At 43.3% G+C, this 23,642-nt stretch overlaps 1 protein-coding gene across 1 annotated transcript in view; it reads right to left on the bottom strand.

Moving 5' to 3' along the window:
• MYO5B (myosin VB) overlaps positions 1 to 23,642 on the bottom strand; it is a 379,086-nt gene that overhangs the window by 132,271 nt on the left and 223,173 nt on the right. Inside the window, exons 11-12 of the mRNA XM_026649314.2 lie at positions 14,276 to 14,357; positions 12,457 to 12,597 (exon numbers count right to left, since the gene is read on the bottom strand). Of these exons, the coding sequence (XP_026505099.1) occupies positions 12,457 to 12,597; positions 14,276 to 14,357 (223 nt within the window). The remainder of the gene's footprint in view (positions 1 to 12,456; positions 12,598 to 14,275; positions 14,358 to 23,642) is intronic.

The following is a 23,642-nucleotide window of genomic DNA, read 5'->3' on the forward strand; positions in this document are numbered from 1 at the left end:
ATCGCGATCTGCGGCGGCAATTCGGCGGAAGGTCCTTCGCTCCGAGCCGGAGTGAGGGACCATCCGCCGAATTGCCGCCGAATAGCTGGACGTGCCACCCCTCTCCTGAGTGGCTGCTCCAAGCACCTGCTTGACAAGCTGGTGCCTGGAGCCGGCCCTGCTTCCATCTATCCTACATACTTATATGGGGGTACTAGGATACAGGGGGTGCTTCCCTCCCCCCCCCCATGTGACTGTGGGGAAAAACTGCAGAGAGCAGCCAGCCAGAGACTCCAGCCAATAGGAACAAAGGAGCCAAAGCAGGGATCTCTGGACATTCCTCAGAACTGAAGAAAACTCTCTGACTTCCCCTGCCCTGTCCTAATTGGCTCCAACCTTCCCCCCCCCCGCCCCTCAATCTTTTTCAGAGTCACTGTTTCCCTGGAGAGAGTCCCCCATACCTACATTCTTTGTTCCTAGATGTATATATTTACATTTAGCCATATTACAATGAATATTGTTTGCTTGCGCCCAGCACACCAAGAGATCCAGGTCGCTCTGTATCAGTGACCGGTCCTCTTCATTTACCACTCCCCCAATTTGTGTGTCATCGGCCAACATTATCAGAGATGATGTGTTTTTTTTCCAGGTGATAGACAAAAAAATATTAAATAGCATAGGCTCAAGAATCAATCCTCGCAGGACCCCATTAGAAACAGACCCACTCAATGATAATTCCCCATTTACAATTACATTTTGAGACCTATGATTTATCCATTTTTAATTCGTTGAATGTGTGCCAGGGTCTCCATGTGGAAGATGGGTAACTGCCTGGCAAATTAGACCTGCAAACAAGCTGTTTATTGTTTTAAAGATAGGTTTTCTCTGAAATGTTTTTGTTCTGAATAAACAGTACTTCGTTTTTATGAGAGCTGGCTCCTCACTGGTTAACCTGTCATTGCCCCTGACAATTACAGTAAACTGCAGAATTCTGCAGCCTAAGGCCCAGGTCTACAGGGGGAGAGTGTGTCATGGGATACTGCCTCAAGAGAGATCAAAGTGGGGTGCCCTCAAGGAGGCCACAAAAGGATCAGAGATGCAGTTAGCTCAGGAAATGTGACACTGGACGCCTCACAATCTTTAGTCTACTTTTTCTCACAATGCCCCGCAAGGGAGGGAACTGTTCTTAGCTCAATTTACACAAATTTTACTCTCTTTTTTCTTTGACACAAAGATTAAGTGACTTCACCAGGCTCACACAGGAAGTCTATGGTGGAACAAAGACTTGAACCCAAGTCGCCTAAGTTCCAGGCTAATGCCCAGGCACTGGGCCATCCTTCCTCTTGGCTCTGAGACTTAGGTGTGGCAGAAAATGTTGATGGTGACACTTTACTTTGAGCCATTACAGCATCAACATGCCACCAGGCTGTTAAGGGGCACTGAGCAGCTGTGGGTGAATGAGTCATAGAATGAAAAATCACTAACCATTTGTCATTATTAAAGATCCCATAGCACTTTTCACACAGTGGGGGTGTTAGCCCCCATTTTCAGGCCAAATAGCAATTCATCTGATTTCAGTCTGCCTACCTAAATTGCTCTCATAGTTTTAACTTCACAGGGTATTGTCCATGTCCTCTCCTACACTGGTGTGAAGTGTTGTTGTAAGATCTTCAAACCAAGAAAATATATAGTTTGTACAGCATCCTATATTAGTTTATTAAATTTGTAAAGTGCTTTAGGATCCTTCCGGGCGAAAAGTTCCTATATAAATATAGACTGTTATAATATTTTAAATATATATTAAATAAATATACCCTATTTGAATAAGCGACTGACCACTTGCTTTGTTACAGTAGGTGCTGCTCACAGCGTTCTCAGCAGTCACCCACGGGAGGCGTTTCCATTTGTGTCTGTTCATTTAAATCTATGCAGCACGTGAACCTGTCAAGCCACCTCTACGAGGCCAAAACCTAGGGGAATGAGTTATGTCTCCTCCTCCCATACCTTGCGATCCCATTGCTCAGCATGATGCACTGCGTGCCACCAGGCCCACCACCCAAGGCATTTTAAACGTGGCATATTCCCTGTCGCTATTAGAGCGCCTCTCCCTTACCTCTCTCTGCACAAACTAGCCAAAAAAAACCCCAAACAAACATAAAAAATAAAAAGAGAGAGAGAGAGAGAGAGAGAGAGAGAGAGAGAGGAAAGCCTTAAGGAGAGCAGTCAACTGTGATCAAGGTCACTTTTGTTGCTGTCTCATGGCTGAGATGTTCAGCCTAAAGGAAGCTGACGAATTCCCAAGGCTGTCAGCGGAGACTGTTGAATGAAGGGGATATTTTATAAAAAACTACATTCTTAGCTGCGTGTATGTGCCACACTTTCATACTGGTATGGGAAAGCAATCTCTGAGAGCCACAAACGCAGTCGCATGCACGTGCGTTCTATGGTGATTATGCAGCAGAGGCCCATGCGTCTACCACTAAGTTTAAGGAAGTTTGTTCTACTAAAATCAAGATCCTGAGGAACAGATTGGTTGCTTAATCCGCTAAAAAAGGTCAATGAAGCGCCACTATTCTCTGCTAGTCATCCCCTATAAAGGATTTTTTAACAGAAAATAGTGTCATCTATTCAAACGCTGGATCAAAGGATCAGGAATTCTAGGAAATGCAGCTAAATACAAGTGGTTTATATTTTCAGACAGCTGTTGGTTAGACTTCACCATGCTGTCAGTGCCTTCAATTGTAATCAGGCTCACACCTACATTCTGTGGGACTAAAATCCGAGTCATGCTGACATTTCTCACTCCTTGATTTTTATCCCCGATTACAGCTTTGCCAGCAGCCTAAATTTACAATGCTGTGATGAGGCCTTTGCATTATTCCTACCTCACTTCACCTGACCACAACACTGGTGTCAAATGAGATATATGGAACTAAAGTCCACTATTTCACTGACTGAGGCAACTGAACCCTTTAAATTATTTACACTGCATTTATATCAAGCACCAACAAAAATGCATCTCAGGTTTCTCCTAGTGGGTAAAATTTGTCTTTGTCAGCAGTGAGAGATTGAAAAATGTAACTGCTGTGAGAGAAAGATGAAGGGTTCTTTCAATCTGCATAGACATATATTCTTTACTGTCTTCTTCTGATTTTGAATCTATCGTGTTTTCGAAGTTGACCTTATATAGCACCTTTCGATATCAAAGCACTTCACAAATCAGGCATATAAAACACAGATACCTATGGGATGGAGGGCAACAATTAACCAATGCACAGCACAAGCATGACACTCAAGGGAAGAGGACAACATGGACAACAGGCCAAAACTGCAATGCAACCTTTTATATCAGGGGTCCCTAAATTTTTCACGGTAACGCCTCCCCTTACTTCTGTCTACGCCCCCTCCCACAGGAGCCGGGGCTGGGAACGGGGCCATGTGGACAAGGGCAAGGGGGCCGAGGCTGGGGCTGCACCTGGGGGTGGTGGTGGCTGGGGCTGGGAACGGAGCCACGGCCAAGGCCGAGATGGGGTCAGGGCCAGGAACGGAGCTGTGGCCAGGGGTCGAGGCTGGGGCTGGGAGCAGAAGCCATGGCTGGGCCTCAGTCAGGGGCCAAGGCTGGGGACGGAGCTGAGGCTGGAGCTGGGGCCACAGCTGGGGGCAGGGCTGGAGCGCGCTCCTTCCCTGCCCCCTCATGGGAGCTGGCTCAAGCCCCACTGTGCCCCCCCAAATGTTCCTCCATGGCCCCTTAGCCCCACACTTTGGGGACCTCTGTTTTATATCGTCGCAGAAAACCTTGGTTATAAAGTGACACTACCACCACCAAAAGCCCCCCATACAGAATAAATTAAAAAGAACTCAGTTTATACAAGGGCTTATCGACACTTTAAAAGCAACCACATTTGGGAACCTATTTAAATATTCATCACACAAAAGGGCAAAAGGAAAAACATAAAAGAATTGGTAAATTTTAAACTAATAATAATTCTATCAACTTCCTGCTGGGGAGAGGAAGGGAGAAAAAGAGCCACATGAGACAGATGCTAATCACGTTGCTTAATGCCGTTTTGGGACACACTCAGATTCCATGGTGATGGGCACCGTGTAAGAAGCTGAACTGAACAGAACAGAACACTACACTGTAAGCCATCTCTGTAACGTCGATGGTGATCTATGATAAGTATTTCCCCTACAGTATATTCCGCCTACTAGCAATCCTGATACTAGCAACTGCCAGTTAATGGCAACATATTGCCGGGAACCAATCCCATCCCATTAACAGAATTCAATACTGACAGTGGTATGCCACTTAACAGCACTCCCCCCCCCCTTTTTTTTTTTAAAAGAAAGAAAGTCCCTACCTGCTGCAGGCAGGTTTTGGAGGTTGCAGCCAAGGAAGGAAGCACTGAGATATGCCTTCCCTGGCTGCAGCCCTGCAAACCTGCCTGCAGCCAGGCCACTACTCAGCCCATCCTGCAGCACAAGATGTAAGGAGCTGCGGGCCAGGAGGGCAGGCTGTGGGAAGGGCAGTAGTGGGAATGGGGGCTGCAGCTTGGATGTCAGAGCGGCACGATACCTCTCCCTGTACTCTCCAGGCTACGCCCTGCTGGGGGACTGCACGCAGGGAAGGAAGCACTCGGATGTGCGGAGCCCTGACCCCCAAAGAGTGAAAGAAGAGGTATGGTGCAACCCCACATGTCTGCAGCCCCCAGCGTCTTCTAGAAAGCGCCAGCATCCAGGCTGCGGCGCCCTGACCCCGCTGCTGCCCCATCCATGGGCAGGTTTGCAGGGCTGCAGTCAGGGAAGGCATGGCCCAGAGCTTCCTCCCCTGACTGTAGCATCATCAACCTGCCACTGGATAATAGCACCTTCTTGCTGGCAACTGAGGAGCTGCTATTCTAATAAGCGGAGTGTACTGTATTTATAAAAATATTTGTCATTACTAATGAAAAACAACAAGATTGTGAGATCTTTGTAGCATCTGTTTGTTCTGTGTTCACGCAGTGCCTAGCACAGTGGGTCTTCAGCCATGACTAGGGTTCCTAGGCAGTACTGTAATAAATAAATAATGACGACTCCCGTCTCTGGTGCATGGAAATGGTAAGGTCATAGGCGATCTAGTCTTAAATTATTTGTTTCCAAAGCATCAGATCAATCGTGAGGCTTTCAAACAAGGAGTGATTTTTAAAATGCTGAAATGATTATTTAGTTTAGAAAAATATCAAAGGTGATACATTATAAACAGTATATACAATGAAATTGGACAGACTCTAGAAAACATACAGAAGGGAATAATCCAGTAGTGCTTGGAGAGGGACTAGATCATCTAACGGGTCTTTTAAATAGAGGGAGATCCTAGACAAATTAGAGGATTGGGCCAAAAGAAACCTGATGAGGTTCAACAAGGACAAGTGCAGAGTCTTGCACTTAGGACGGAAGAATCCCATGCACAGCTACAGACTAGGGACCAAATGGCTAGGTAGCAGTTCTGCAGAAAAGGACCTAGGGGTCACAGTGGACGAGAAGCTGGATATGAGTCAACAGTGTGCTCTTGTTGCCAAGAAGGCTAGCGGCATTTTGGGCTGTATAAGTAGGGGCATTGCCAGCAGATCGAGGGACGTGATCGTTCCCCTTTATTTGACATTGGTGAGGCCTCATCTGGAGTACTGTGTCCAGTTTTGGGCCCCACACTACAAGAAGGATGTGGAAAAATTGGAAAGAGTCCAGCGGAGGGCAACACAAATGATTAGGGTTCTGGAGCGCATGACTTATGAGGAGAGGCTGAGGGAACTGGGATTGTTTAGTCTCCAGAAGAGAAGAATGAGGGGGGATTTGATAGCAGCCTTCAACTACCTGAAGGGGGGTTCCAAAGAGGATGGAACTCGGCTGTTCTCAATGGTGGCAGATGACAGAACAAGGAGCAATGGTCTCAAGTTGCAGTGGGGGAGGTCTAGGTTGGATATTAGGAAACACTATTTCACTAGGAGGGTGGTGAAGCACTGGAATGCGTTACCTAGGGAGGTGGTGGAGTCTCCTTCCTTGGAGGTTTTTAAGGCCCGGCTTGACAAAGCCCTGGCTGGGATGATTTAGTTGGTGTTGGTCCTGCTTTGAGCAGGGGGTTGGACTAGATGACCTCCTGAGGTCCCTTCCAACCCTGATATTCTATGATTCTATGATATAAGCTCTTATATAGCACTTCATGAGTGGATTTCAAAGTGCTTTACAAAGAAGATCAGCATCATTATCCCTATTTTAAGATGGGGAATTGAGGCGCAGAGAGGTGAAGTGACTTGCCCAAGGCCCATCCAGCAAGCCAGTGGCAGAACTGGGAACAAAAACCAGGTCTCCTGAATCTCAGTCCAGCATGCTATCCACCAGGCCACACAAAGAATGCCGATTGGGTGTTCCTATTTACCTTGTCCCAGTATACAAGTACAAGTAGGAAACAATGACATTTAAAGGTAAACATTTAAAACAATAACTAAAATCTTTCTTTATGCAATGTAGAATTAAGCCATGGAACTCACTGCAACTGGGTAGTTAGAAAAATATCATGTTAAGATTAAAAATTGGTTTAGACTCTTATGGGCCAGAACGTTAGTTGGTGTAAATCAGCATAGCTACAACCTAAATAAAGTTACACCCATTTACATCCTCTAAAGGCCGTCCATGCTATTTTTAGCTTTTCTCCACCCTCTTATCGCTCTGACTCAGCAATAGGAAATGGGGGCGTTTAGTCCCGCTAACATACAACATTAACACCTACCAGATACATATAGGGTGTAAGTCATGCACTTCACAGTGGAACCCATTTATTAGAGAATTGGACTTTAGCATAAGTAGACTGAAAATCCACAGGCTTCATTCCTCTTCCCTCAAAACAGAGTTTCACGATATTCAAGTTCACTCTAAATAGCTTTCATTGTGTTACTGCACAATGGAACGGGTGCATTGTGCAGAATTTTTAAACTTCCCAAGTAGTACCTGACATAGGCCACTATTGGCCATGGATTGTCATCTGTACTAGAACAGGAGTTTGTGTGTCCTTATGGCATTTTAAAGCCTTTAGAGCCTATGATTTGTTTACACAGTACCTAGTCTAATGATAATGACCGGTGGCTACTGCACTAGAAATAGCTGCTCCATCTACTCAGGATTTTTCAGGATTGGGCCGTTTCCTTCATGTTGGAAGGGGTGTCAAATAAATACAATTCTCCCAGGGCGCCAAGGAATCAGCCAGCAAAGATCAGGGAGCTATTCAGAGTAAAGGAAACATTAAATCCAACCTTAAATCAATCAGGGGGAAAAAAAGGAATGGGATAACTAAGGAGGCTTCTTCAAAGCCACTGATCCAGCAATTAGCATTATAAAAACTAATACGGAGAATTTTAATGGTTTCTTTCTTCCCTGCCCCTCCAACATATGCTAAAAACCAATCACGGCCCTGGATATGTCAAAGTTCTGTAGCACTTCATACGGGTAGGGGCTGCACATTCTGTTGCTTCCTCACCACACTCTGGATGACAACTGGACGTGTAAGTCGTTATTCTGCCATTTGATTAGAACTAATGAGGTCCAAACCCTAAACCCCCCAGAGGTTCTCCCCCTCTTCTTAACCTACATGCAGCGGTTCATAAAACAGAAATCAGAGGAAGTAGCTGCCCAGCATTGAAAGATGCCACTTTGTTTTCCAATGATTTTCTACAGACCAAGCAACCATCAAATCAAGGAAAACGTATTTTTTTTAATAGTGAACTTTACACTGACGTGCAGAGATATCAGTGGGATTCAAAACCAGCCTGCTAAAAAATTACCAGTAACCTGATTTCATTGTTTTTGGCACAGGGATGAATAGTGAGTAACTATACTCTGGCTCAACATCCACATTTATAATTGGGACATTTAAGGGATACATAAAATAACTACAACCTGTCCTAAGATACATAGAGAAAAAGTATCTGTTATAGAGTTTGGGGATTGTGAAAGTTTCCATGTAAGGTCAGAAAAACTCCTTCAAAACATGAGGAACTGAGCTTCTCTCTTCAAGCCCCTGCCTGAACTCAAAACCCATTTGTTTCACTGGTGACTCCGGGTATGTCTACACTACAGGATTAATCTGAATTTAGATAATTCGAATTTGGGAAACAGGTTGTATAAATTCGATTGTGCGCGGCCACACTAAGCACCTTAATTCGGTTTTAAACCACATTACTTCGGTGGTGTGCGGCCACACTACCCCATTAACTTAAACACAGTAATTCGGTGGTGTGCGTCCACACTAACCCTAATTCGAATTAACAAAATCGATTTAGGCTCTACTCCGTTCGTCGAGGTGGAGTACAGAAATCGATTTAAGGGGCCCTTTAATTCGAATTAACTGGCTCTGTAGTGTGGACGGGTGAAGGGTTAATTCGGATTAAGGCAGCTAAATCCGAATTAAAGTCCTAGTGTAGACCAGGCCTCCCATCTCTCATTTGGTTTTTAACCCTGTAGCTATATTCTTGCTATGATCTGTAGCTATTTGTATTATTTAGTTCACTCCAGTCCATTGGCATACAAAAGTCATATGGAAGAGGCTAAATAAAGAACTTGTATACATTTAAAAAAAATACAGGAAAAACATTCCGAGGCAAGAACTTTGGTGACAAATACCCCACTTCTGCTCTAGCATTTCATTATGGTGCCAGGCCCCTTGATGGAGTTTCAGTCCCAGAGTACATTTATCCACTGTATTAGTGGGCTTGCTTGCCAACTGGCTTATTGTACTTTTATACCAACTACGGCCAATAGCAAAGCAATTCTCTCTCCATGGTGCCGCATAACAGAAGAGGTTTTGCTATTTTATAACAGCAAGGAGGAGTGGTGAGATTCTAAAAATACAAGCTCAGCAACTGGGATGTGGGTGTGAGTAGGTTTTATCGATAAAATGGTGCTTTCACTCACCACGCTCACTGAAAACTCTGTAAGGCTGTGGACTGTTTGCAGATTATTATAAAAGGGTCCATTATAAAGCTGTGACTAATTACACCACTCCCAAGCTACAGAGAATTACCACAGAAACTGCGGGAATTGATGTGTGCGGGGTTTGTTCCTCTGTTTCAGGTTCCATGTCAAAGAGGTGTGGACTAAAAGTAGTACTGGGTTGGAACTGGACAGAGTTCTGTGTTCAGGCTGTCCCCATTCGGCAGCAGGGCTCTGTACAACACCAAAGCAGGGTACCATTTATTTTTTATATATAGGAATTACCATAATGAATCAGAGCAATGGTACATCTAGTCTAGTAGCCTGTCACCTACAGCAGCCAGTACCAGATGCTGTTTGAAGTTACAGGGCAATCTGCCATCTGGGAAACTTTCCTCCTAGCTCCTAATAGTTAGAGGTCTTCTCAAGGCCTGGAGAAAGAGAGGCTTGACAGTGCAGTGGATGAAACAAAATGGCACTAAACAGCTGAGCTTAGATTCATGACCTACTTCTGAGCCAGTACCCAGTGTGATACTATGCAAGTTTTAATTTGTTCTCATTTGTTAATTAATTATAATCAGAAGCCATAATTGACAAGACAAGACCGAAAATATGCTAAACATGGGAAAGTCCTCATTTAATGGTTGTTTTGCACATCCTCAGAGCAGTTTCCATTGGCTGGGCCTGGCTGGTGCTTCAGCCATATAAAGTTTCTCTCCCAGTGGAAACCCTGAGGGATGGCAGACAAGAAGCAACTACAGGGAACATTTTCAGCAGGAAGGATGCAATTAAATTGGAATTTGGCCAGTACATCTACCTCTATCTTCCCTTACAAGAAGGGAGGTGGGATCTTTAATGACCACAAGTGCTTAAGTCATTGTGTCTCACCCAAAACAGAGCGCCTCCAGGAACAGAATGTCATCTACTACTGTGCTTGGGCATTGGTTCAGCACTGAATCAGAAGGAAGAGTAATACCACAAACATGTGCCATACTCCACCATGCCTTCTACTTTGCGTTATTCACAACATAACATTTTACCTTATGATTTCATTAGAATGCACAAGCCAAGCAGATTTATGCAACCAGTAGGCATTTCATAGACTAATGCTCAGTTTAAATAAAAAAAAAAAAAAAGATCAAGGATACTTAAATAATAAAAAAAAATCAAATTCACTTAACCAAGTGAAAAATCTCAGCTCTGACTCACTGTAAATACACAAATAGAAATCCCCGCTGTGAATGTCTTCATCACAAATTATTACAGCCAACCATCAATAGTATAACACCCAGCCACTAGCCATGGAAGACAACGCAATATTAAATGGGAAGGAAAGTCGATGTGCCACATAAGAAATGGAAGGAAGTGAGTGCTCACCTAAGAAGTCACCTTTCTGTCATAAAGGAAGACAGGTCACACTCCTCATTAAATCCCAGCAGGAACAAAGGAATTTAAATAACAAATCTGAAAAGCTTCCCTTTGATGTAAATGACACTTCTGCCGCCTTCTCACCTTGGGCCTGTGTTATGCTCATGAATCTCAATGGAGCTAACAAGAGTGATTGGTGTCCTTTACATGCCTTGCTACAGGAGAGGCAAGGTCCACTACACTGACTGAACATGAAGGCTAACAGTTTACCCTACTGTATATATGCACACAGATCCACAAGGCCATTTCAATGCATGCATAACATTTCTTGTGACAGGCAGACCTGAGTCTTAATGCAAACGTTCTTGCCTAATAACAGATGGTTAAAACACTGACCTGTAATCACACTAGATGGAAACTGGTATGAAGAACCACTTCCAGGAAGTTACTCCCTTGTGTTAAAGGGAGATTATGAGCAGAAAAGTGATTGCAAAAATGGCACCTTCTTATTCAACAGATCCTCCCCCTTGTGTTTAGGCAAAGGTATTTCGGCTGTTTGCGCTCTACCAGCTCCTTACCCTACCAGCCCTCTGCCGATCTAACAATCTTCGGATTCTGCTGGCTCAAGCATCATGTTAACTAAGTTCCAGCTGCAGAATTGTTATTGCTGCTGACAGATGAGCAAGGAAGAGTCCAACTTGACTTTGGGATTCTAAGGTGAGTTTGCAGTTCTGGCTGTTACTGACTTAATTTGTAAGCTGAACACATTTGATCAGGAGTTGCTGAGCAGCAATAAACATGGAAATCTGTTTCTACAGACTCACTGTAAGAGAACTCTTTAAAATGTGCCCAAGCTTCCCAATGCCATTTGTCTGACCTTTAGTTAAAAGCCACTTCAGCCAGGTGAACTGATTTTTGCTAGTCCCTGAGATGGACATTTAAGACAAAATCTCACTGTATGAAATCTCACTGCTGCAACCATTATGACATGGAGAAAGTGTACAAATGACCGACTGTACCAGCACCCGGATGTCTCGGTGGCTTCTGCTCGTTTGGTATAGAATCAGGGTGGCAAGTGCATCTGATTTCAGCAATCTGGACAACTTGGATGAAATCCTGGCTACACTACAGTCAATGGGATCTTTGCCATTGACTTCAATAAATCTAGAATTTCACCCCTTGTATAAATGTGATCTGTTATTATCATTATTTATTATTTGTATTACTGTCGTGTCTAGGATCTCTAGTCATGGACTGGGACCCCATTGTGCTATGCATTGTACAAACAGAATAAAAAAAGAGGATACCTGCTCCAAAGAGCTTACAATCTATCCCTCCAGGATTGCAACTTGTCATTGCATCATCAACTTTATTAATAAACTCCTTCAAATCTAACAAATTAAAAAGCTTTTGATTGGGCTCAGAAATCTACCATATTCTGGATCCAGTATCTGACCCACCAACAGGAGCGAATTCCAAAAGGTGGAGATTCAGACTGAGAAAGCCCTACCACCCAAAAAGACTTTTATCCCAGGAACCACAAGGAAAAGCAGCCAATTTCAACTGCTGTGAAAGGATATAGGCTTGGAGAGGGGAACTCAAAAAAAAAACAAAACAAAAAAAACAACAACACCCCAGGTCCCATTTAGGGAACTAAATATCAGCACGAACATCTGTAACTACACCCAATGTAGAAATGAGAGCACTGGTGTGGTGTGTCAGTGGTCTGCCCAATTTAGGAAGTGGGCAGCAACCTTCTGCATCAGATGATGTTTACCTGTGGTCTTCAACTGTAGCCAGAAGTAAAGCACATTGCAATAGCCTTACCTAGTGTAGAGGTCACAAAGAAGGGGATGACTACTGCAAATTCTGCATCTGAGAGGAGTGGTCATAGCCTCCTAGTCAGATGCATTAGATAAGAAATACTATAGGCTACTGCCACTACCTGAGAACCCAGGAGCAGTGATGAATTCAACAAGATCGCCAGATTGCAGTTCGTTTTGGACAAGGACTGTTTTATTGGCCCCCTCCTGCTTCTGGAGAGTGCTGGTTTGGGGACCCATCACACTGAATGCAGCATGACTAGCCTGCTAAAGTTACTCTGAGAATGATAAAAATGGCAGTGATGACATCAGTGTTTTTCTTTACCTTACACTCTTCATCCAATAGGTCCAAGATACCAAGTTTGGCTTCTATAAGGTCTATGCAGGGCTGATTGTCATAAAAATCTATAAGAGTCCAAGGGATTTGTTCCTTCATATACTCTTCTTGCTCCAGCTTAAATACATGCTGTGATCAGAAAAGACAGAAAAATTTTACTGAACTGTTACCTTTTTAATAATTAAACTTCCCTCGTCCCACTTACCTATTGCAATTATTAGAAGTGTAGAGTTTTCCTGTACATGGCCGAGAAGTGCTAGAATTTTCAGCTGCAGATAGTGTGCAGTGTAACTAAAAACTCTGCTATTTGTTGGTCCCATGTACAGACTAAGGATCTCAAAGTCTACCATTGTAAAGCACTTGGGTGGGGATATTTTCTTTATATATAGCACTGGAAAATTATTCAAATGGTCCCTGCAGATAAGTGAGAGAGGTATCCTATCAGGGGAGCATAATATAGCTTATACATTACTCAAGATCTCTGCCTCCTCCCCTAATGATTCCTCATTTTCATATGCCATGACAGGTAAATTATACAGTGAACTAGAATACCCTAGACGTTTACCTATCTAGGTTCTTATATTGGTGCACACCATCAAAGTATCTGAGCACACTTCCACACAAGTGGGAGACTGAGTTGATTTTCCTAAAAGAGTTATCAACATCACAGCTGTGATTCAGAAGACATTTTCAATATGGATTCCTGTTTTCATACACACAACTTTCTGGAAAAAAAGTTCCCCCACAGGCTGAAGTTTCTCAGACTGATTTCCAAGAGGTTAAAATTCCTTTGATCATTTCTAAGATATTCTAACCACGAGAGAAAAAAAGGTCTGGCTCAGATGCATTGTTTTCCTTCAAAGGTGGCTTTTAAAACCTCTTCAAACATGCCATCACTGAATTTGAATGTATTTGCTTTAGAAGCAACAGTTATACGTATTAAAACAGTTGTGTATTGTGCAAATTAAACCCATCACTTTCCTCTTCATTTCTTAAAGAAGCATTGATATATAGTATGATGCTTTACATATATTGCAACTGTGCATCACTATATGTACAGAACAGTTTTAAAGTACCAGGACTGCCCCACAGAATTTAGTTCCTCAAATTTAACAAATTCTCTTGTAGATCCACTTTATCCAAAATTAGGATCAAATCTTGCTCCTACTGAAGTCAATGGCAAAATTCCCATGGACTTCAATGAAATTGGAATCAGACCCTTAATTGTGTAAAGTTTGACATTTTTATGTCTACGCAATGTAGATATTGAATTCCATCTATCTATTCACATCCCAAGACAAACACTACAAATTGTGTTAGAATGTGTATAATACAAGCATACAACATGAAGTAGTTTCAGTTCGCAGCAGGTTAGGTCAGCCTCTTAGAGGTTTCCACTCCTGAATTCTCTTTAAATCCTGAAACAGATTCAGAACAGCCAGGTTTAGCTTGGCTTGGGGTTGAAATTATGCAAAAACCAGTTTTCTCAATGGTTTCACATACAAACCATTCAGAAACATCAGCGGATCCAGGTTGGAATAAATTGTTTACAAACCTGCTAAGAGATTTATAACAAAACCAAAACCAAGCAAAACTCACCTCTAGCAATGAATACATAGTACAGTTCTACTGCAAGATTGCTGCCCAGTGTGGATTATGTTATAACTGCCGAATTCATGTTACTAGTGAGAGTTGGCCAGAGTGGAGACAAGTTTGTCTAAGTGGAAGCCTGGCACAGGGAAATGTGGCCAGGCTTTTATCCAAAGTTTTCTATTAATCTTATGAAACATTTTCAAGCTGACCTTACCGAGTTGAACTGCTGTTGGAGTTTTTCGTTGGCATAGTTGATACAAAACTGTTCAAAGCTATTCACTTCAAAAGTTTCAAACCTGTAGAGCAATGAATAAATCAGTGTAAGTGTTGCTTCCTCTGAAATCTACTTAACTCTGTAATGATGTTATCATCCACATGCTACGCTAGAGAACATCAGTTACCCATCAGAGTCCCCAGATTCCCTCTTTCCCAACTCCACAAATATGTTAGTCCACAAGACGTGCATCTCCGCATACCAGAATTTAAGGGACTGGAAAGGATTCACTCATTAGGCACTACTCAGATGTTCAATACCAGTACAGCTTGTAACACTTCGTATAGTGCTATTATATCCCCATCTGAGATAGGAAGGCTATCAATCACTTGGGGCACAAAAGTATTAAATAATAAGGCTACACAACTTCACTGTGAAGAAGACTGCTCAGCTATCAGCTACTGAAGAATTATGATAAAATATATATTTGTGAATGGAATTTGGAAGGGATTATTATAATCTTCGTTCTAATATTCATTGTAGGATGGGCTCTAAGGCCTTAGAGGTCCTCTCCTTCCCTGGCGTTATGATCTCGAAACAGACTTTGGGGTTAGATTCAGATGGAAAAATGCTGCCCCGGTCAGTACAACAATACTCAAGACGCAGGACTATGCCCTCTACGTAAGAAGATCCCTGGGCCAAGGGGGAAAAACACGCAACTGCATAGCTATGGATCCTGAATCTCTGCCCTTCCACAAACCCATCAGTGCCCCAGGTTCTGCAGGGGGAGCTCATTCACAGTGAGAATCCACACAGGAGGTGCGTGCCCTTTGCACCGCCTCCCCATACCCAGCTCTGTTTCCTTTGCCTGAGAGCCCTCTGCAGGGGAGGGGTCTGAAAGAGCTCCATACTGAAGAACGGCATCGGAGTCCGATCCTTCCTACTCCTCTTGAAGCCAATGGAAATTTTGCCACGGACTTCAGGGGGAGCAGGACTGAACCCACTGCGATGGCAACACTGGGTTAAATTCTGCTGGCATAACTCCACTGACTTCAATAGAGCGATGCAAGCAGAGAGTTTGGTCCTTTCACTATAACTTAAATTGCAATCAGGCCGTTACAAACCAGTGAAACAAGTCAGAAGTTAAATACTACTTGTAATGAAACTGGATAACTGTACTTATACACCAGTTGCTGTATACTGTAAGCATTTTTCTAGATTCCGCAGGGTATCACCGGGTGTTAATGGTGTGAATAAGTATTTCTAAAGCAAAGTCTACGAAAAAAAGACTGACATCCGCAGATAACTTAAATTATTCTTTGAGGGAAGAAGCAAGTGGCAGTGCCTACTTCTTAAATTTAATTAATATAAGCCTACTGTAAAGAAAAAGGCACAGCAAGGCAATTGGTCAGATAATGGGAACGGTGTTCACTGACAGAATGTTCTTACTGCACCATAAAGAAAAAGGGTTTAAATATCTTCTCTTTGTCATTTTTAAGGCTTACTGTAATACTCCACTCTCTAGAGTCTCATTATTTGATACAGCCCAAAATTAGTTCATAATTTCCCAATTTCTTGAATATTATCAGGTAACAATTCCCAGACCATCAAATGTAATGACTTAACTCCAGTCATCTGAAAATGAATGAGGTTAGATAGGCTGTAGCTTTTACATTTTGTAACAGAATTGCCTTTAAGGAAATCCAACATTCTCAGGCTGATTAACAAAACTCTGTCGTTAGGAGGCAGTTTAATACATTTGTCAGCATTCTTCTCATCAAATAGAGTTACCAGGGTTATAAGGTTTCCTCCCCCACCTCCTAAACAACAGATCAACGATGTTATTATTCATGACAGATGTCAGCACAACAGTTTCTAAACTGAGGAATTCAATTCCTCATGCTATATCAGTGAAATCAATCTCTGAAATATTTAGTACAGCAAATTTCCTTGGCACTTGGAACTGAAAGCCGTTTACATGTCACCATTAAAATATTGCTGACTATAATTTGCCCTTGAAGAACTTATGATGTGTTTCTGTTTGATTTCGATCCCACTTCTTTGACCACTGCATTCACTTGAGTTCCCAGGTGTAATGAGCTCTGTGAAAAATATCCTACTGCAGTACTTTTAATAGGAGTCTTTGGAACTCCTCTTTTAAGCATGATAACCTAAATCCTCTAGATACTAATGGACACTAGTCTTTTGGAACTCCATAAAAATACAAATTCCAGCAACTTGGCAATCACGTTGAGCAATGAGCCGAAGAGAGATTTAATTAAAACAGATTTAATGAGGGAGGGAAGGCACATGGAAGAGTGGTAGATAGAAAAGTATATTGCAAATGAATGAAAGAGGAAGAGAATGATATCAGAGTGGACCACTGTTTTTGTACTTCAGAAACCTAGGATATGATCTGTGAATCCCCTCTGAAAGACTGCCAGGACTAGGCGAGCAGCTGTATATCTAGTCACAACAAGCTGTCTATCAAAAGAACCTGTGAATGCAGCAGTGGTATCATGCCTCCAATCCTCAGCATGCATTTTCAGCACTGAAGCCAGACACATAAATGTGTGTTTTTACCAAGCTGAATTCATTTATTTTCCCAAGATCCAGGAGACAAATTAAAAAATGGGAAGGGAGTTTTTGATTTATCAAATATTCCTGGTGGCGAAGGCTCAGTCACATGAAAAGGAAAACCCTACCTTAAAGCATTTTTCTTTGCTATCCGTCAAGCTGAGGATCAACTCAAAGGCAATTTATGTGAACTTGCTAATTAAGGAAACAGTTTCACTGATATTTGCTAATTGATGGAGCGGTTTGTTTTGTCTGCTCTGTATGTGTTCTGACTAGGAGGTCTTGCTCTTGAAAGATACCTTGTGCTAGGATGATCTCCTAATGGGAAAAGCAAACAAATGGCTCTTTTGTTTCAATTAATTTCATTGCATTCACTAAACCTTGGTGCAAAAAATAAAAATAGGAAACCTTCCCCCATACCTTCCTATCTGCTACAGGGGACTGACAATTCAACCAATAAATAAAAAGCAGACAGGATGATAAATTGAATGGATTGGGCAGGGTGGCAAGGAGGGGGAGCCAGAGTAATACCGAGGCAGCTTTTAACTAGTCCACTGGACACAGTAACTCTCACAACTGTAAATAATGGCAATTGTTACAGGGGAGTCGCAACCTTCCTCCTGTTGCTCTCAGCCTACAGACAGAAAACAGCAGCTTAGTGTGTAATGTCACTTATAGAATAATACACATTGCTTGGATGGACTCAGCATAGCAGAATTAATCCAGATTTGGCCGATTGACGGTTGTGACCTGGGATATGAGACTCTCTTTCCCTGATTTCTCACCCTCCTCCTCCTCAGTCTGTCTCTCTGTTTAAATTAGTACAACTGTGTTACACATTTGTTTTATGTGGTATTTCTGCCTCCCTTTCCCTCTGTTTTGTAACTTACACATTCCTTGCCTGTTGCATTATATATATCTGTGCTACCATTGTGCTTCCCCATTTTTCCTAATTGTTACATGCTTGTCTCTTGTTTACTGAGTTTTTGGAGACATCTCTGGAACATTTCAGTGTCCAAAGGCCAAGTTCTCATGCTGCATCAGTTTACACCAGCTGAGAATTTGGCCCCAAGAATGGGGATCTCTTTTGATACTTACCAAAACAAAATTAAGGTTTAATTCTACAACTTTCTCATGACAAAACCCACCCAGAAGTTCATATCTTAATAGGGTGACCAGACAGCAAGTGTGAAAAATCAGGACGGGGTGGTGGGTAATAGGAGCCTCTATAAGAAAAAGACCCAAAAATTGGGGCTGTCCCTATAAAATCGAGACATATGGTCACCCTATATCTTAAGTATGGAGTGTTGGACCAGTCTCATGCTCATCTGTACATTTTTGTATCTTTTCATATTGCAAATAGTAAAGAAATAAAACCAACTATCCCCACGTCTGCCAGTGAATCAGGATCTGGCATCATTAACTCCCTTATAAGAAGGAGAATTACGCTCCTAGGATGCTCAAGAACAATTTTGGGTCTCAGACTTGAGCAGATATAGGCAGCTCTAACTCACTGTCTTGACTCCCATCTAGAGTTACCTTTGCTGACTCAGGAGTCTGAATTACAGAAAGGTTTAGGGAATTTTTTTTTTTCAGTTTAGCAAGGAGATGATCACAACCCCACTCCCCATCATCACTGCCCTTATTGCTGACAGACAGACTCAGGCATGAGGGACTGAGTAGGCCATGAAGACCAAACTTTTGGCTTATCCCTAGAGGTGGCATCACTTGGTCAGGGCTGAGGCAGGCGAAGCCTAAGTTGTCTCTGTGCATGCTGTACTTGTTCTGAGGAGAAACAGAGGTCCTCAGCAAGGCTGTAAATACCAGACCTTTCACCAGCACTAGAAACCAAAAACAAACAGGTAACTGGTTCTGTGAGTGGGAGAAAGCAGCACAAAAGCAGGAGTTAACAACAAAGTGTCAGGCCTTACTTTGAGTTTCAAGACTTCTGGTAGTAAGTGTCCCACTATTTACATATGAATCAAATGTTGTGTCCCCACTGCTTTAAAAGACAAAACAAAGAACAATAGACCACGGTAATTTCATGGAGGATTACAAAATACATTATGGAAAGGTACTGCACACCAGTTACCTGCCTGGCCAAAACAATAAATGCTGTATTTAGATAATCCTTCTTTTACAATGCCTCTTTCTGTCCCCTCCCCACTCCTGCCTCTCCCTCCCAGCACCTCCTGGGAGGGGGAGAAGTTGATTAGCGGGGCTGCCAGTGGGGGAGAGGCACTGGGAGAATGGGGGAGCTGGCTGCCGGTGGGTGCTGAGCACCCCCTAGTTTTTTTCCATGGGTACTCCAGCCCTGGAGCACCCCCAGAGTTGGCACCTATGACTTGATCACATACTATTTTTTCCACAAGACCCCTACCATATTTAGGGCACAGACTGGATGGTGTTTAATTAATGAGCAGCTATTCAATATTTTGTTTTATCCTCACGGTTCAATGTGTGGCCCCAGGCCTTATTTACTGCACACTACTCAAACTCTGCTCTGAAGACAGAACTGTTAATTTCCTCATGGGATTTTCTACAGTGCTCACCACTACAGTATTGGAGTACTGGACAAATATGAATGAATTATTTTCACACCTCTGAGATGAGGGGGTATTACCCTCACTTTAAATATGGGGAGCTGAGGAACAGTATATGTTGGATATTTTTGGTAATTTGTTCCAATGTTTAACTACCCTGACAGTTTTTCCCCTCATGTCTAACCTAAATTTCCCTTGTTGCAATTTAAGCCCATTACTTCTTGGCCTGTCCTCAGTGGATAAAGAGAACAATTTATCACCCTCCTCTTTATATACATGCTTGAAGACTTATGTCTCCCCTCAGTCTTCTCTTTTCCAGACTACACAAACCCAGCTTTTTCAATCTTGCCTGGTAGGTCATGTTTTCTAGATATTTCTTCTTGCCATCCACACTCAACTCCTACGGTTTCTCAGTCCAAACCCAGTCTTCTTGCTCAGCAAGTCAGTTTCACCCCTCCAGTCTCCATCCCTACTACCAGTCCCCTTGCCCAGCAATTCACAGTTCTCCCTCTGCCCCAGCTCGTCCTCCTATCTGTCTCTCTACCCCAGCCTGCCCTCTAGTTGCCCCACTCCTCTCCCACCCCCATTCCCTGGCCCCAATCTCCCTCCCCAGGCTTCTTGTCCAACCTCAGGTTCTTCCTCCAAGTCCCAGAATCCTTGCCTCGCCAGCCCAATCTCCCTCTCTCCTCCCACCCTATTCTCCCTTCCCACCCACTCCCAGACCATCTCTGTTCCCCATCCTGCAGCTCTTATCCCCATTGTATTCAAATCACGCAGTTTCCTCCTCCACACTGCCTGGGTGCCAGCAGGGGAGACACTGAGAGCACAGGAGAGGCTCCTGGTCTTGCAGTTCAGGTGCCCAGACCTAGCCCACACTGCTGCAGACCAGAGATGCAATTACAGGGAAATCTGTTCAGTCAAGGCTGGAGCATGCCCAGCATGGGCAGAATTTTTTAACATGGGCAAAACAACGAATTTCTCTTCAGTTTTGTTTTCAGAAATGGCTGAATTGTTTTGGCTGAAATTTTCAAAATAAATAAATAAATAAATAAATAAATTCACCCTGAGGCAGACTCTGGCACAGAAAAGTTTAGCCCAGGTGGTTAAAGGACTGAAAACCAGGGCCTTATAATGGGCAATATTAGGCAACCTTAGTAACAGGCAGTGCTATCAGCCTCAGCTATAACATTGGATAATAAGTAAATCCTTCAAGGACACATTTTTGTTCCTTTACAAACAACATTTCAGTATCAAAAAATCATGGGTTCGTGATAAAGGTACAAAGAGCAAACACCCATCTCCCATAGGGATAACGTCCAGGATTTGGCCGAACATCTTAAATATATTCCAAGATACAATGTAGTCTATAACTATATATACCTTTTAGTACAATGTAACCTTAAGCAAGATTCAAGGTGATAAGAACCACATACGCTGTGTTATAATAATAAAGTTGTGAATTCTTACCTTTTATATAGTACGTTTATCTTCAAAGACTTATAACCATTAGCTAAATAATCATCAACTCCCTATGAGATAGGTCAGTATTATCTCTCATTTTACAGGTAGGGAAACTGATAGAGTTTAAGTTACTTGTTCAAGGCTCCATCAGGAGTCAGTGCTGGGAGCTCCAAGTCCAGTCCTTAGCGCACCAGGCAATTCTGATGATAACACTGTTTTAGCAGGAGAGGAACTGCCATTTACTCTCTGGTGGGGTGCACAGCCTTATGCTGGTTTTCCCTGTGAACATTTAAGGGCAGAACCCTATGCAATCATTTCTTAATGGAATCAGTAAAATAATCTCTTTCCTCTGATGCTGGTGGGGCAGCATGGGGAGCCTCATGCTCTGTAGGACTTTGGTTTCCACAGACATCCATTCAGAACCTTTCACTAGCACTGAATTCATACACCAATTCACTTTAAAAATGTTAATAAGTGCTAAAGCTAGCCTTGTCAAAGAGGTCTAAAAATCCCAGCCTAAAAGGTCCCAGGCCTGATTATGTGTGAGGGAGAATAAGGAAGCTGATTGCTAAGCTAACACACAGACAAGTCCTTTACCTTGCAACATCACTCTTTCAGAAGGAAGAGGTTATACAGAACTTATTAATGCCACAATCCCCACATTAAGCTAGACGAAATACTCACAAAAGCAAAGAAGGATTTATGGAATGCCCATCTGGTAGAGGGGCATCGGAGCTGGGGACAATTTTACTTTGTCTCAGCTCACACCATTGTACCCAGCTAATAACTCTTACGCCAGCAGCACCTGCGCAATCTTGCAATCTTGTGCAAGACTGTGCCATCTTGGTTCAGTGTTTTAGGGGAAACACATTTTTGTGATCTTCAGCAGAAAGGTCTTGTGGTTGTGTCACGGTAATGGAGATTTTCTTGTCTAACTTAATATTTCATGGGCATTACCCTCTAATCAACTTTTATTTACATTTCTGCAAGTGCTTGTCTGTTTCTTACTTTGATGTCAACTGACTGGTCTACGCTTTCCTGGTACAGTCCATATGGCTCCTTCTTCAATAATAACATTTTTCTGACACATTACAGTCCACAGGGAATCTCTCTGGAATCAAGGCAACTTGGACAGGAAACAATATTTTGTTAAAAGCTCCTCTGACTTACACTCCTTTAGAACCACTCCTCAGCTTATGCTGTCTGCAGCTGGCAGCTTCTTGGCCTCAAGGATTCTCTGGATCGTGTAGTATCCATGTGGGTCACCCTCGGTGCTAACAAATCCCTATGCCATCAGCCACACCACTTCAAACTGCTCTGTTGTCAGATCCCAAAGTAGGCAGGATCACACTGGCTCAGAATTTTGATGGGAGCCTTCCAGGATCATGAAGGTGCTGCAGGACGTGCTGATAGTGAATGTGTAGGCAGCGTCTCTTCCAGCACAGTCAGTACTTCACTGATGCTTCAGCATTGTGTTTTTGTGGGCTGGGGGGATGGGAGGGCTTGGTGGCTGAGGGTAGGGGCTTTCTCTCAGATGGGATATTTAACAGACGTCCCAGCCATGAGAAAACAATGTTAAAAATCCCATGGTGCTTTATGCAGAAGTGAGAATCCTGCCCCAATTCCATTAACTGAGTAGTGACTAGGATTGTGAGAGCTTTCTGTAAAGAACTCAAAATACGCTTAGATGGGGGTATCATTTTTGAGTTCTAAACTCATTAGAATTTGACAAGCCAAGTTTGTGACTACGCCTGCCATCAGGTGGGTTTTTGCCTGGTGTTGGGCTTCTTTCTCTGTTGCTTGGCATCTTGCCCTGCCCTTCCACTAATCACTTCTTCACAAGAGACCCTGAGCTCTCTGTTATGTCTAACAGTTGTATGCAGGTGGGCCAGTGGCCGTCTACCTGGTCCATTCTTCCTGATGTCTTCAGGGTGGGGATGGCTGATTAGCTAGCTGTCGCCCCTTTCAGCTCTTACGGGGGTTGCTGGCAGTCCCATTGTTCCACCTCTTTTCCTTTAGCTGTAAGGATAGGGATGGAACAAGCTCCCACTCTCCACTGGTCTGGATCTTCTGGGGACCTGGCAGGCTGCCCAGCTCTTGTTCTGCAGCAGTGAAGTGGAAATAATCAAGCTCCTGCTATAGTCACTCTGCTGCTGGCCCTTGAACGCAGGTGATGAAAGGTGGCACAGGCTGCACTGGGTTTAAAGGGAATCCCCATCCTCGTACATGAGCTTCTGGGCAAACCTGGCCTAAGTTCTAAGGCCAGGTTACCCAACCCGTGGGTCAGGATCCAAAATTGGGTTACCAGAATGTTTCAAAGGGTCATGTGGCAGCTCCTGTCCCACGGGGCTGGCTGGACTTGGTTCCCTGTTCCAGGCACTGCAACATCTGGGGTCCCAGCACCACTCAAGTTTGGCCCAGCCATCATGATGACAGTAGTCTGAGTAGGCCAAATTTGAGTGAATGGCATTGCAACCCAATGAGACAGGTCACAACTCCACTCACGCAAATTTAGTCCAGTCAGGGAGACGGGGCCAAACCCGAGGGACACTGCAACCCCATCTTGCTTCACAACACCCTTGTGACACAGGTATTACATTTCAGAGCTAAGCAAGCTGAGGCACAGAGCAATTTAATTGAAGGTCACCCAGCAAGTCAACAGCAGAGCTAGGAAGAGAATCCAGCTCTTTGACCTCCCATCTTGTACCTTAGTCACAAGATCATCCTTTAGTCTAAGTCAGAGATCCTCAAACTGTGTGCCCCACCCCCATAGGTGGGTGCAGAGG

Source organism: Terrapene carolina, unplaced genomic scaffold (genome assembly GCF_002925995.2).
Source record: "Terrapene carolina triunguis isolate 2854851 unplaced genomic scaffold, T_m_triunguis-2.0 Scaffold69, whole genome shotgun sequence".
NCBI classification, from domain to species: Eukaryota; Metazoa; Chordata; order Testudines; family Emydidae; genus Terrapene; species Terrapene triunguis.